The sequence below is a fragment of the Sinocyclocheilus anshuiensis genome, unplaced genomic scaffold (assembly GCF_001515605.1).
Source record: "Sinocyclocheilus anshuiensis isolate Anshui unplaced genomic scaffold, SAMN03320099.WGS_v1.1 scaffold776, whole genome shotgun sequence".
Classification (NCBI taxonomy): Eukaryota; Metazoa; Chordata; class Actinopteri; order Cypriniformes; family Cyprinidae; genus Sinocyclocheilus; species Sinocyclocheilus anshuiensis.
The window spans coordinates 511,377-527,052 of record NW_015555808.1 but is presented as its reverse complement, the minus strand read 5'-3'; the positions used below and the strand labels follow the sequence as shown (position 1 = coordinate 527,052).

The 15,676-nt window shown below is 33.0% G+C and overlaps 1 protein-coding gene across 1 annotated transcript in view; it reads right to left on the bottom strand.

Annotated features, from left to right (window-relative positions):
* The window catches only part of LOC107675100 (androgen-induced gene 1 protein-like), a 39,120-nt gene that overhangs the window by 14,401 nt on the left and 9,043 nt on the right, over positions 1-15,676 (bottom strand). Inside the window, exon 3 of the mRNA XM_016469319.1 lies at positions 13,906-14,007. Within this exon, the coding sequence (XP_016324805.1) occupies positions 13,906-14,007 (102 nt within the window). The remainder of the gene's footprint in view (positions 1-13,905; positions 14,008-15,676) is intronic.

The following is a 15,676-nucleotide window of genomic DNA, read 5'->3' as shown; positions in this document are numbered from 1 at the left end:
CAGTTGGTTAAGATTTTGGGTTTGTTCTGTGAAAACCCAATCTGTCTCTTGATCTTTGCGGAAAAGCACATCTGTTTCCTCTGCTCCACACAAAACCAGTTCAGACCACGTAGAATCACACTGACTGTCAGCTGAAACCTCCCGGTTCACCCTGATGATACGCACATGCACGGCTGAATATTTGAAACAATTCACCGCTGACCGAAGTGTCTGCTTTTACTCAAAAAGTTCAATGTGAGGCCTCCATTGCTGATTTTATAGAGACTTTATGATTTGTATTAGTGTAATTGCTAGCTCATCTCAAGCCAAAATAGTCAAATGTAAGTGCATGATATTTTTAGTTTAATGCTTAAAACAAGAGAATGAATGAACCTTGCTAAAGTTAGCTCAGTTTCTCCCAAAACAATCTCATTTTGCTTTTAAAGTTTTTTTTATTTTATTTGAAAGATTTTTGATTCTCAGTGTTAATGTTTGTTAGTGCTATTTAGTGTCTTCATACATTTATTTATTCATTTATTTACTTGGTGCCTCAATGCAACAAAAGATTACATTCTGAAATTAATATTATTAATAATAATATTAATAATTATTATTCATTTATTATTTATCATGATCAATAATTATTATTTCATATTTTTATATTATTTTACATTATTATATTATATTTCCATAATGTATTATTTTTTGTTGCCTATGATTGTCTAATGATATATAAGATAAACAGTGGAAAACTGATGATCCTATCTGAAATACATCTGATCCAGCAAAATCTAAAAGCGTCACGAAACATTAGTGAACATTTTCAATTCACCTGCTATTTTTACAGGTCTCAATGGGATACACAAACCTGCTGATTCAAGATTTTTATTTGTCACATACACAGTTATAAACAGAATACAACTTGCAGTAAAGTGTAAACCTGGTTGGCTACTCAGACTGTGCATTAAATACATAAATATTAGTTAGAGGTAAAATAGTAATTAAAATATGCAAAAACAGAAACCCCTCTTTACATTATTTGATGCCTAGTTAATTTGGCCACACCGCCACTGACAAAAGCTACCTGGAGCCCACACTCTTAAAAATAAAGGTGCTTCAAAAGGTTCTTCAAGCGATGCCATAGAAGAACCATTTTTGGTTCCACAAAGAACCATTCAGTCAAAGGTTCTTTAAAGAACCATCTCTTTCTTACCTTTTTATAATCTGAAGAACCTTCTTTCGCCCCAAAGAACCTTTTGTGAAACAGAAAGGTTCTTCAGATGTTAAAGGTTCTTTATGGAACCATTTAGACAAAAAGGTTCTTCTATGGCATCGTGAAGCACCTTTATTTTTAAGAGTGCAGAGTCAGACACAGTTAAGAGACATGACCATTTAAACCAAGGTATCTAACAGGTATCTAATCATGCTAATAACTCTAGATGTATGATCATATAACAAAAAAATATTATTATTAAATGTGCATTTTTTATGTTATGTACACTGGTCAACAGGTGTTTCACTTTATACAGTACCTGTTACAATATTGTGTATTTTTGCAAAGCTAGAACCCTGTATTTACCAAACTCCTGAGTGTCTATGTGTGCAAGGCTTGGCACATTGTTGTATTTTCATCTCTAACTATTTCATCTAACTATTGTTTTCTCCTCCTAACAAAGAAGGCAACTGACATGGCTTTTTGGCCTCTTGAGATGATGACCATTTGGCTTATAAATCAGGGTATTGCACATCCAGTGTTATTGAGATACTATTACAGTTTCTATTAACATTTTGAATTATTTTGATATTTTCCATTTTCATTTCAATTTTAGTTAAAGTTTTAGTCATTTTGTTTTGTGTTTTTGTCATATTTATTTATCTAATTATTTAAAATAAGTCCATATCATTCTTATGGGTTTAGTTTTAGCTAACTATAATAACCCTACATCCAGATTTTTGTTTCCTTGTTAAAAATATGCAGTAGCATAAAAATTTTTAATTAATCTGTCATTATTCATTCCAAGTCTGCAGATATATGGCAGGTAGAACAATTTGTAAAAAATAATCTTAATATGTTTTTCCCCCTGCCTGCTTGATAAGAGGCAGTTGTGTTTTTGCGTTTGAACACAAACGCTGGATTGTGCTGGAAGTCTCTGGGGAGATGATCTCTTATGACAGGCTATTTTGGCTCAGAATGGCTGGCACAGCAGCAGGGATGCTCTCTGGCAAGCGTGGATACAGTGCTGGCATGATGGGGCTTTTTATTTCTCTGTGCCAAGAAGTGTGTTGGTTTGGTAGCTGCTCTTTGGCCCATCACATCACAGGATGCTGATCTAGGCTTAATTTGTCCCTCAACGCACTAATGCAGAGTACTGATCCCGGTTTAATTTGCTCTCCATCACGGCTCACCTTAATTTAATCCATAACGCATTAGAAACCTGACCATTGTAATCAGATATAATCAAATTGCATTTGTGAAAATCCAGCTTAAGATGTCAAAGCCTTCAGATGTGGCATGTCTTTTTGCTTTTTTAAACAAAATGTAACAGGTCTTTGATAAAACATCAGGATATTATAGTTTGCTTGACTTCACTATGGCGGGTTACTTGCAACGAACCCTCATTGCATAAGACCTTAGCACATTATGTCCTCTGTAAGTGGCTGGAGGCTTGCCAGACAAAACAACCAGATCCCTCCTGTCAATCTGGATCTTTAGTGAGTGAAGTGGTTGCCAAGCAAAAAAGATAATGCTAACACCACAGCACAACGACAGAGAAAACAAGAGCAGCCACTCCGTAATCCGGCACGGCATACATGGTTGAATCACAAACGAAGGGAATTTACAGAGATGCCGTCATGATAATAGAATGCTTCTTTGTGTTCTAACATGCACTCTTGAGTAATAGAGCTTTTTGTATACACAGATACAGTCTATTAATATTGGTATCTTATGGAAGCTTGTTTTCACCATGGAATCAAAAGATAAAGGTAACTGTGACTTTATATCTCATAACTCTTGACTTTTTTCTCACAATTTTGAGTTTATAACTCACAATCTGACTTTATTCTTGCAATTCTTGAAAGGATTTCAAGATATAAAATCAGAATGATGAGATATAAATGCAGAGTTGTGAGATAAACGTGTAATTCTGAGGAAAAAAGTCAGAATTTTGAGATGTAAATTTAAATGTATAATGTAAAAAAAGATAAAAAGTTGTAATTATACTTTTTCATTTTTATTTCTTGGCAGAAACATACAAAAAAGAACTGCAAGATAAAATATCGGAATAACAAAATTGCAAGATGTAAACTCAGAATTCAGAGAAAAAGTCTGATTTTTTATTGTGAGATACAAATTCAGAATTGCAATTTTTTTTTAAAGAACAGAATTTTGAGATAAAAAGTTTTTGTTTTTTTTTATTATTATGGCGGTAACAGGCTTCCATAGTATCTAGGGGCATTTTTAGGTTCAAATAATTTATTAGTTATTTTTATGTTATCTTAGTTTGTATTGAAGCAATGAAAATATTTTTTAGTTTAGCATTTTAGTTCATAGTTTTAGTTTTTTAGGCCTGCCAATATTAATCTACTATCTGCTATAATTTTAAAATGTTTAACAGTGTAATCATGTTTATGTAAAGGTTTCAAGTTCATAACATACTGTGTATCCAAAACTAACATTGAAATAATTTATTAGTTACATTTATTTTATTTTAGTTAGTATTGAAGTCATGAAAGTGTATTATTTTTTTTCCATGTATGTTTTTGTTTCAGTTAACAAAATGGTTTTCTTTCAGTTTTTGTGGTAACACTTTCTATGAAGCCCGTATTTATAATACATTATAAGAGTATTTTTAAGGCATTATAATGAATGAATAATGTATTATAAAAAACCTTATAATATGTTGTATCATCTCATGAGTAATCATAACAACAGTTTTAATGCATTATAATATTTATTTATTTGTGGTTATAACTTTTAAGATTATGATGATTTATAATACACAATGAACACAATGCATCCACTTAACTTACAATGGATTATATTTCATAGTTATAATGTATTATAAGTCTCATATCTTGTCATTGTTAACTTGTTACTTTACTTAAAGCAGACTAAGACCACTTATAAATAATAACAATAATAAGAAAAATAATATTTTTTTCTTAAACAGCCATAAGATCAGATATCTGATCAGATGAATGTGTAATATGGCACATTTAATTTTAACTATATTTATTGTAATACCAATAAGATAGTAAGATACTGTACAGATCTTAAATAAATAATGTCAAGATATGAGACTTATAATCCATTATAAATTAAGTGGATTTAACATGATGTTTATTGCATGATATAAATAATAATACTCATAAAAGTTATAACCACAAATAAGTAAGTTTTTAATGTATTATAATTGTTATGATAATTTATGAGATGAAACAACATATTGAAAAGTTTTTTTTATAATGCACTATGCATTCATTATAATGCCTTAAGCATACCCTTATAATGTATTATAAAAATGGGCTTCATAGAAAGTGTTACCGTTTTTTGTTAATGTTAATAACACCAACCTCTCCCTTATGTTCACCAGTGCAACCACTGATTGTACTAAAGTTCAATGTGAGGCCTCCATTGCTGATTTTATAGAGACTTTATGATTTGTATTAGTGTAATTGCTAGCTCATCTCAAGCCAAAATAGTCAAATGTAAGTGCATGATATTTTTAGTTTAATGCTTAAAACAAGAGAATGAATGAACCTTGCTAAAGTTAGCTCAGTTTCTCCCAAAACAATCTCATTTTGCTTTTAAAGTTTTTTTTATTTTATTTGAAAGATTTTTGATTCTCAGTGTTAATGTTTGTTAGTGCTATTTAGTGTCTTCATACATTTATTTATTCATTTATTTACTTGGTGCCTCAATGCAACAAAAGATTACATTCTGAAATTAATATTATTAATAATAATATTAATAATTATTATTTCATATTTTTATATTATTTTACATTATTATATTATATTTCCATAATGTATTATTTTTTGTTGCCTATGATTGTCTAATGATATATAAGATAAACAGTGGAAAACTGATGATCCTATCTGAAATACATCTGATCCAGCAAAATCTAAAAGCGTCACGAAACATTAGTGAACATTTTCAATTCACCTGCTATTTTTACAGGTCTCAATGGGATACACAAACCTGCTGATTCAAGATTTTTATTTGTCACATACACAGTTATAAACAGAATACAACTTGCAGTAAAGTGTAAACCTGGTTGGCTACTCAGACTGTGCATTAAATACATAAATATTAGTTAGAGGTAAAATAGTAATTAAAATATGCAAAAACAGAAACCCCTCTTTACATTATTTGATGCCTAGTTAATTTGGCCACACCGCCACTGACAAAAGCTACCTGGAGCCCACACTCTTAAAAATAAAGGTGCTTCAAAAGGTTCTTCAAGCGATGCCATAGAAGAACCATTTTTGGTTCCACAAAGAACCATTCAGTCAAAGGTTCTTTAAAGAACCATCTCTTTCTTACCTTTTTATAATCTGAAGAACCTTCTTTCGCCCCAAAGAACCTTTTGTGAAACAGAAAGGTTCTTCAGATGTTAAAGGTTCTTTATGGAACCATTTAGACAAAAAGGTTCTTCTATGGCATCGTGAAGCACCTTTATTTTTAAGAGTGCAGAGTCAGACACAGTTAAGAGACATGACCATTTAAACCAAGGTATCTAACAGGTATCTAATGATGCTAATAACTCTAGATGTATGATCATATAACAAAAAAATATTATTATTAAATGTGCATTTTTTATGTTATGTACACTGGTCAACAGGTGTTTCACTTTATACAGTACCTGTTACAATATTGTGTATTTTTGCAAAGCTAGAACCCTGTATTTACCAAACTCCTGAGTGTCTATGTGTGCAAGGCTTGGCACATTGTTGTATTTTCATCTCTAACTATTTCATCTAACTATTGTTTTCTCCTCCTAACAAAGAAGGCAACTGACATGGCTTTTTGGCCTCTTGAGATGATGACCATTTGGCTTATAAATCAGGGTATTGCACATCCAGTGTTATTGAGATACTATTACAGTTTCTATTAACATTTTGAATTATTTTGATATTTTCCATTTTCATTTCAATTTTAGTTAAAGTTTTAGTCATTTTGTTTTGTGTTTTTGTCATATTTATTTATCTAATTATTTAAAATAAGTCCATATCATTCTTATGGGTTTAGTTTTAGCTAACTATAATAACCCTACATCCAGATTTTTGTTTCCTTGTTAAAAATATGCAGTAGCATAAAAATTTTTAATTAATCTGTCATTATTCATTCCAAGTCTGCAGATATATGGCAGGTAGAACAATTTGTAAAAAATAATCTTAATATGTTTTTCCCCCTGCCTGCTTGATAAGAGGCAGTTGTGTTTTTGCGTTTGAACACAAACGCTGGATTGTGCTGGAAGTCTCTGGGGAGATGATCTCTTATGACAGGCTATTTTGGCTCAGAATGGCTGGCACAGCAGCAGGGATGCTCTCTGGCAAGCGTGGATACAGTGCTGGCATGATGGGGCTTTTTATTTCTCTGTGCCAAGAAGTGTGTTGGTTTGGTAGCTGCTCTTTGGCCCATCACATCACAGGATGCTGATCTAGGCTTAATTTGTCCCTCAACGCACTAATGCAGAGTACTGATCCCGGTTTAATTTGCTCTCCATCACGGCTCACCTTAATTTAATCCATAACGCATTAGAAACCTGACTATTGTAATCAGATATAATCAAATTGCATTTGTGAAAATCCAGCTTAAGATGTCAAAGCCTTCAGATGTGGCATGTCTTTTTGCTTTTTTAAACAAAATGTAACAGGTCTTTGATAAAACATCAGGATATTATAGTTTGCTTGACTTCACTATGGCGGGTTACTTGCAACGAACCCTCATTGCATAAGACCTTAGCACATTATGTCCTCTGTAAGTGGCTGGAGGCTTGCCAGACAAAACAACCAGATCCCTCCTGTCAATCTGGATCTTTAGTGAGTGAAGTGGTTGCCAAGCAAAAAAGATAATGCTAACACCACAGCACAACGACAGAGAAAACAAGAGCAGCCACTCCGTAATCCGGCACGGCATACATGGTTGAATCACAAACGAAGGGAATTTACAGAGATGCCGTCATGATAATAGAATGCTTCTTTGTGTTCTAACATGCACTCTTGAGTAATAGAGCTTTTTGTATACACAGATACAGTCTATTAATATTGGTATCTTATGGAAGCTTGTTTTCACCATGGAATCAAAAGATAAAGGTAACTGTGACTTTATATCTCATAACTCTTGACTTTTTTCTCACAATTTTGAGTTTATAACTCACAATCTGACTTTATTCTTGCAATTCTTGAAAGGATTTCAAGATATAAAATCAGAATGATGAGATATAAATGCAGAGTTGTGAGATAAACGTGTAATTCTGAGGAAAAAAGTCAGAATTTTGAGATGTAAATTTAAATGTATAATGTAAAAAAAGATAAAAAGTTGTAATTATACTTTTTCATTTTTATTTCTTGGCAGAAACATACAAAAAAGAACTGCAAGATAAAATATCGGAATAACAAAATTGCAAGATGTAAACTCAGAATTCAGAGAAAAAGTCTGATTTTTTATTGTGAGATACAAATTCAGAATTGCAATTTTTTTTTAAAGAACAGAATTTTGAGATAAAAAGTTTTTGTTTTTTTTTATTATTATGGCGGTAACAGGCTTCCATAGTATCTAGGGGCATTTTTAGGTTCAAATAATTTATTAGTTATTTTTATGTTATCTTAGTTTGTATTGAAGCAATGAAAATATTTTTTAGTTTAGCATTTTAGTTCATAGTTTTAGTTTTTTAGGCCTGCCAATATTAATCTACTATCTGCTATAATTTTAAAATGTTTAACAGTGTAATCATGTTTATGTAAAGGTTTCAAGTTCATAACATACTGTGTATCCAAAACTAACATTGAAATAATTTATTAGTTACATTTATTTTATTTTAGTTAGTATTGAAGTCATGAAAGTGTATTATTTTTTTTCCATGTATGTTTTTGTTTCAGTTAACAAAATGGTTTTCTTTCAGTTTTTGTGGTAACACTTTCTATGAAGCCCGTATTTATAATACATTATAAGAGTATTTTTAAGGCATTATAATGAATGAATAATGTATTATAAAAAACCTTATAATATGTTGTATCATCTCATGAGTAATCATAACAACAGTTTTAATGCATTATAATATTTATTTATTTGTGGTTATAACTTTTAAGATTATGATGATTTATAATACACAATGAACACAATGCATCCACTTAACTTACAATGGATTATATTTCATAGTTATAATGTATTATAAGTCTCATATCTTGTCATTGTTAACTTGTTACTTTACTTAAAGCAGACTAAGACCACTTATAAATAATAACAATAATAAGAAAAATAATATTTTTTTCTTAAACAGCCATAAGATCAGATATCTGATCAGATGAATGTGTAATATGGCACATTTAATTTTAACTATATTTATTGTAATACCAATAAGATAGTAAGATACTGTACAGATCTTAAATAAATAACGTCAAGATATGAGACTTATAATCCATTATAAATTAAGTGGATTTAACATGATGTTTATTGCATGATATAAATAATAATACTCATAAAAGTTATAACCACAAATAAGTAAGTTTTTAATGTATTATAATTGTTATGATAATTTATGAGATGAAACAACATATTGAAAAGTTTTTTTTATAATGCACTATGCATTCATTATAATGCCTTAAGCATACCCTTATAATGTATTATAAAAATGGGCTTCATAGAAAGTGTTACCGTTTTTTGTTAATGTTAATAACACCAACCTCTCCCTTATGTTCACCAGTGCAACCACTGATTGTACTATGCTTTCTGCAACAATACTGAGCCGCTTTGTGTTTCTCAGCCAGGCTAAGCGCACATCCTCCGGCGATGCATGAAAGAATCCACGGGTAAATGTTCTATGGAAGATGACGGTGGCACTCCACTGTGGAAAATACCACAAAATTCAATTTACTTCACTGCATGCGAGGAATGGCAAGCCACGGGACAAAAGATTTTGCAGGGAAACCTCAATGGCCATAATGAAGGGGAGCCTTGTTTTAACATGTCATTAAAATGATTCTGCATCTTGCAGCAATCTGCGGAATTACAGTCTGAGCTTGTACGTGACCAGTACCAGTAAGTTGGCAACAACCACCAGATGGCAATGTGTCAACAGCCTGATGTATTTTTGCACTTATAGAGACTAATACTAATAATTCAATAATATGCATATGAATCAGGGTCTGGGCACTGCAGGTGATTACTAGCCTGTGTAAATTGTAATTTCTAGTTGTCAGATGGACCTTTCGGTTTATATACTTGGCCAGTATAATAATTGATGGGTAGTTTGCATCCTGTTTATGGGTGCTGAGCCAGAATTATTTTGAATTTATGTGTATTTTATCATCATTCACTCCATTGAATTGGTTTGGACAAAAACCAGTCAAACAGTTTTCTTTTTTTCCCCTCTTTGTGTTTCACAGAAAAAAGCAAGTCATAGAGGTTTAGAATGACTTGAGGGTGAATAAATGATGACAGAAATGTTATATATATGACAGAAATGTTATATATATATTTGTTAGTTATTTTTATTTTATATTTGTTACTATCGAAGTAATGAAAATGTTTTCTAGCTTCGTATTTAGTTGCACTGTTTTTTAGAATTAATTTTTGCCAAATTATTTAGGCTGACAAAGTTAATATGCTATTTATATATATATATATATATATATATATATATATATAAAAAAACTTAATTTCTGCATATTTATTATAATAATAATAATAATAATAATAATAGAATAAAACTAGATTTTAAAGAGAATATAAAATATTTGTTAAAAATGCAAAAAAAAAAAAAAAAACTTTTTCCCTGGGACAGGTTGTCTACCTTATCTAGGTACAAAGAAAGGTACATTTTCTGCACTTTTTTAATGAAAGTGTAAAGTGTAGCAAAGCCTGAAAAAGTCTGATATACTCTGACATCTGGTGCTTATCCTCACGGTATCCTAAAGACGGTCTGGGTAACACCGTTGGTTAAGCAGAAACTAGTCTGTCTAAATTTCCTCTGACAGTGGCAAACCAAACATGTTATTAGATGGAGAGAAATCTCCACTAGAGTGCATCAGGAGCCCGGATCAGTTTAGCACAGCCATGGACGGTGACACTGATCGATTTCAGTCTTATGGATGTATTTCTCCTCTCACTTGGAGGATGGATTCTTGTTACTGTAAATGGTGAAACACTTATCCCCACAGTCTGAACATACTGGTAGTCACAGCAGGAGCATACAGTTAGAGACAATTTTCGGAGGAAGGCACTCTTTAAATTGGTCTGTGGGCACAGCTATTTTCTACTCTAAACAACATCCCACAAATCCAACAAAAGGAACTGTAGAGAAATTCCACAGACAGGTTGAGAGACAATTTTAAAAAGTGAAGTCTGCTTCCTCTCAGTGTGAGTTCTTCTTTACAGGCCAAAAGAAGCTGGAATTGCAACAGGAATTCATTACTGAACTATAGTGTTCGGTTAAATGGGATACTTGTGTAAAAATCGTTCTCTGTTGCAGCGACGGATGTTTTTGAAGGTTTTGAAACTGTAAGTCGGTCATAAATATTGTTTGCTTTTGAACTTACTGCATGATTAATTACTCGAACCAAGGGCATTCAAGGTCACGCTTTGGAAAATTAATTGCCGTGTATCATGTTTGTTTCTCCCGAACAATTAACAGTGTGAAGCGACTGAGAACTTGGGGTTGTTTACCACAGGTAATCAGTCATCATTTAAAAGCTACCGTGAACCTACCTGCTGAATTATATATGAGGAAAGTAAGAAGTCAGACTGGGCATTCAAGCAATATGTCGGCTACTCCAGAAAATACCTTTACATGGGAAGTCAGCCTCTCTGGGTCTTTTGTACTTTTATTTTGAGATGTGCAGCAGTGGTGTTTATTTGTGGTACGCGTTTGGAGCGAGGCGCTTTGAACATGGGGGCTGCTCAGCGGGAGGCCACTGGCATTAACATTAGAGCAGCGCATTAGACAGGCCTCTCTCTGCAGTGAAGTAATTACAAAGCGGAGATGGGATTATTGTCACAGATACTTTGACGCAGGTAAACTGCCTCCCGATGATGCCATGAAAGTTTAGTAGTGGCCTCTTTAAGTCCCATTGAAGTGGCTCTGTTTTGATTGTTACATTATGAGTCCTGACAGGCTTGCCAAATATACAGCAATGGCGCTGACAGCTTCAAAACAGGGAAAATGTCCTTTCCCTTGTCACTTGGGGAAAAATAGTTCTCTTATTATAAATAGTTGTCTTATTTCTGTTTTTTCATGTCACTTCCTGTCTGTACTTACAGAGACAAAGTTTTCAAATTCTAGTGATGTGATTATTATTTTGCAAATATTTGTATGCGTCTACATGTATCTAGAGAGTCCCTGAAAGTTTCAAAGGACTTTTGTAGCCATGAGCTGCATGCACCAGCAGAACTATAAATATGTCTAGTATATTCAAATAAAATGACTTAAAAGGCGCAGTTGTCCAGTGCTGTTATATTTTGTTGTGGCCTAATTTCTAGGGAAGCTGTGAAAAGCAGCCTCTCTCTCTCTTTCGGTGCATCAAGGTGTAGAGGATTCACAAATGCCCTGCTGTGGGTGTTTCACTGACAGGGACATGGTATAAAATAGAGATTTGACACTAATAAGCAGAACTGATTTGTTTTATTTCTGTTTCTTGACACAGTAACTAAATCATTCGACTACAGCAATAATAATAATAATAATATTAATAATAATTTCTTAAATATATTTTTCATATATATATATATATTTTTTAAATATTATAATGTTATTGTTATAATTTATATTATTTTATAAATTAATTGGACAGTTTTCATAAAATTATTATTATTATTTCTATTTATGGTAGTTGCTTTGCAGTCTAAATAATTTATTTTAGTTAATAAATTAATTGCATAATTGTAAAGAAAATTAATATTATTTATGGTAGTTGCTTTGCAGTCTAAATAGTCTTCATTTTAAATATATTTCTCATAATTATTTTTTAATATTACAATTTTATTGTTATAATTTATGTCAGTACATTAATTTTATAGTTAAAAAAAGTTTTATTCTATTAATATTTCTGTTTATGCTAAGTTGCTTTGCAGTCTAAATGGGCTTCATTTTTTAATATATATTTTTCATATTTATTTTTTAATAGTACAATTTTATTGTTATAATTAATTTTAGTTAATAAATTAATTGCAAAATGTTAAAGAAAAGTATTATTATTATTATTATTATTAATCTCTGGTATACATGCTCAGACCACAGCTCAGACTCAACTTTGATTGTGCCTAACAGCAACAAGGCTTAGTCACTTTCTTTGTCAGAGCAGCCAATGAACAGAAGACAGTTGCCATGGCAGCATGGGTAAACAAACAAATGTGGTACCATGTAAATGTAATATTTACAGTGGAGTAACCCCTTTCAGTCACAGGCGGGATAATCTGGAACTTTTTGCATAGCATAAATTGTCCTCTGCTCCTTCGCTGGCTAGAGAAAAACATTGTCTAAAGCAGGAAAGAGCATTCTCTTCATTGAAAACCCTGAATTATGGTTGATCAACCAAGTTTAGATTTTGAGCAGCCTATAGTGTGAACATTTTTTGATCTTGCCATCCTTACAATGCACAATCATACTCTTTATTATTTGCATGTTTTTTCCCTGCTGTCTGTGATCAGAACAGACTCTCTATTCATTTTTGGGTCACCGTCTACCAAAATCATTAGGGAAATATGAAGAAATTAAATGTACACTTTTAGCACATGCCTGAAAACCAAACCTAAAAAATCATGTACAGTCTAATGTGTATTAATGACAAAAGTTTAAAGGTTTAAAAACCCTGCGGAAAATCCAATTGCATGTGATTTCATAATGCCACTGCACATTAAAGATAGAGACAATTTCTGATTAGGCTCAAAGGTAACATTCATGTTGATTAATAACTGAGACATGTTTCCCTAGCAACCGCTACGTGTGTTGTCATTGGCCCCGGGCTATACCCAACCGAATACATCCTGTTATTAGCGACGACTGAGACATCCAACCACATTTCCAGTAATCGCCTCATTCTGAGTTGTATTTCCTATCAATCTATCAGAAGCCTCTAGGTCCCAAAACCTCTTTCGTCGAGGCCATTTCAGCAGATTAATGAAGGATTCAATATAGAAGCGTTTAGGTTATTAAATATCTTTTGTAGAAACTCTTCTAGACTAATTGCAGTGAAGTCATTTCAGTTTTGCAGATAATTTAATGCTGCATTCATGACAACATATCGACGTAAACATTCTTTCTCACTGATGCCAGCGGAGTCACTTTTGCGTTTTGCTACTGGAATTACACACCAGCTAAAAATGCTGCCACACTTAACATCACAACGCTCACTTGTCATAAAAACAAGACCTGCCACTCGGACCCCACCTTGGAGCTTTTGTTCCACCTGATTGAAATGAAATTTTGCACAATGACTAGCATTTCACATCTGACGTCAATGTGGCCCAAGAGATTGAAAAGAACAAAATGTGCTTTCCTTTTGTTCCTGCCTGAGAGTGATCTATCTAAATATCTATCTATCTATCTATCTATCTATCTATCTATCTCTTGTCTGTCTGTCTGTCTATCTTATAATATCATTGTTCATTTAGAAAGACTTTGTATTGTCAGTGATTTCAAACTAGCAAACATTTTTTACAGTCTTGTAGTTTCTAGAAACAAAAGAAAGCAGTTTCCCACTCACCATGCCATGGTTTAGCCACTGAGGTATGAAGTTGTCCAGGAGTCTTGGATATACCAAATCTCTGTCATACACGTAAAGGGTCCAGAACATAGTCACCACAAACTGCAAACCAAAAACAAAGAAGAAAACGATAATGAATCATCCGAAAAAATAAAAATAATAATCCGTCAGCAGTTTGACTTTACTTTATCAGCATATAGCATATTGTAAAATATAACTTTTAATTTTTATAGTAACTTTTAAAAGTAATTCCTTAATATTAAGTAGATGTGTAGAATATGTGTGGTATGTGATATGATTTTTAATTTTGTTTATATTTATTATAAATAAAATGTGTATATACGCACCTGCGACTGAACAGTTTTCTGCTTTCAATGTTTTTTTTTTTTAAATAATGCTGTGGATTTCAGCTAAAAACGGAAAACTTTTTTATACGTTTTAACCGTTCATTTACACAACAATGGTATTTTGGAGGTCTGATAATGCAAACTTTTGAAAACCGGTTTTAAAGTGCACGTTTTTGGAAAAAAAAATACTGTTATCATCTCCATGTAAACTATGAAAACGCAAATTTGTGAAAACGGTGACGTCATGCACACACATATTTCGTGTTCAGTTCATAGCTATGTGCGCAAGCAAGTTTTTTTTTCTTTCTTTTTTTACAAAGTCACATCACCACCTACTGGCCTGGCATACATAATACAGCATTCGTGGATCCGTGTGAATGGGGATTGTTTTGACAATGTTGTCATCTGTACGCAAAACTTTTCCATTTTAAGTACATTGCTGTTGTGCAAACATACCCATAGTGTGGGATAAACAGTACAGCAAAATCTCTATACTGTTGAAGCACTTCTGCTGTCACATGGCCAATATTACCCAGTTCTTTTCCTGAACATACTTAAAGGACATGTTTGTGATTATTCCTCAGCTTTATGGCTACAAACCAACAATGCTAAAGCTCTTTCCCATGATTAACATTATATAATTCAGCAGAGAACAAGCATTAGAATAGTAAATTATTCTTGTATGCTATCAGGTGCCAGCCATTTCAATTATGGACTTTCCAGAAATGAGCCAAAATTAGGAAACTGCAACTATTTTATCTTCAGAGAACTTCATAACTATTTAAGACCTCTTACTCCCCGCAATGACTTTAAATTGAGCCCATTCCTCACCCTCAGATTCCCAGCAGGTCTTCCGACAGACGGCCTAACTCCAGTTTCACGCTGGCGCATCTCGTTATGCCAAAAAGTCTAACTTGTCTAATATCCTTTTTGATTCCCTCATCTACAGGACACAATCTCTGCACAAAACCATCACAAGCACTAAAACCAGCCATGAGCACAGCGAACCAACACACAGAGCTCATATTTTCATATCAGCATACCATAATTAATCCCTAAGAGCTGACTTCTTTTTTCTTGCTTTTATCCAACACTCACTTGGAGCTACAGATGCCTTCTGTAAAAAAAGGACAGTGATATGATGATGAAATTATCACACGCTGTCAAAAAACGTCTCGGGTTACTTATGTAACCATGGTTCCCTGAGTAGGGAACGAGACACTGCGTCCTCTAGGGGTCGCTATGGGGAACGCCTCGTCGTGACCCATGTCTGAAGCATACATTGAAAAAACACCAACTCGTTGGCCGGCGACAGCCATGACGTCACTACCGGTGCGACTATAGTATAAATAGGCGCCGGGAGCACACATCATTCACTTCTTCGTCTGAAGCTTGCGTCCGCAGCATGGCAAGAAACCTAGAGG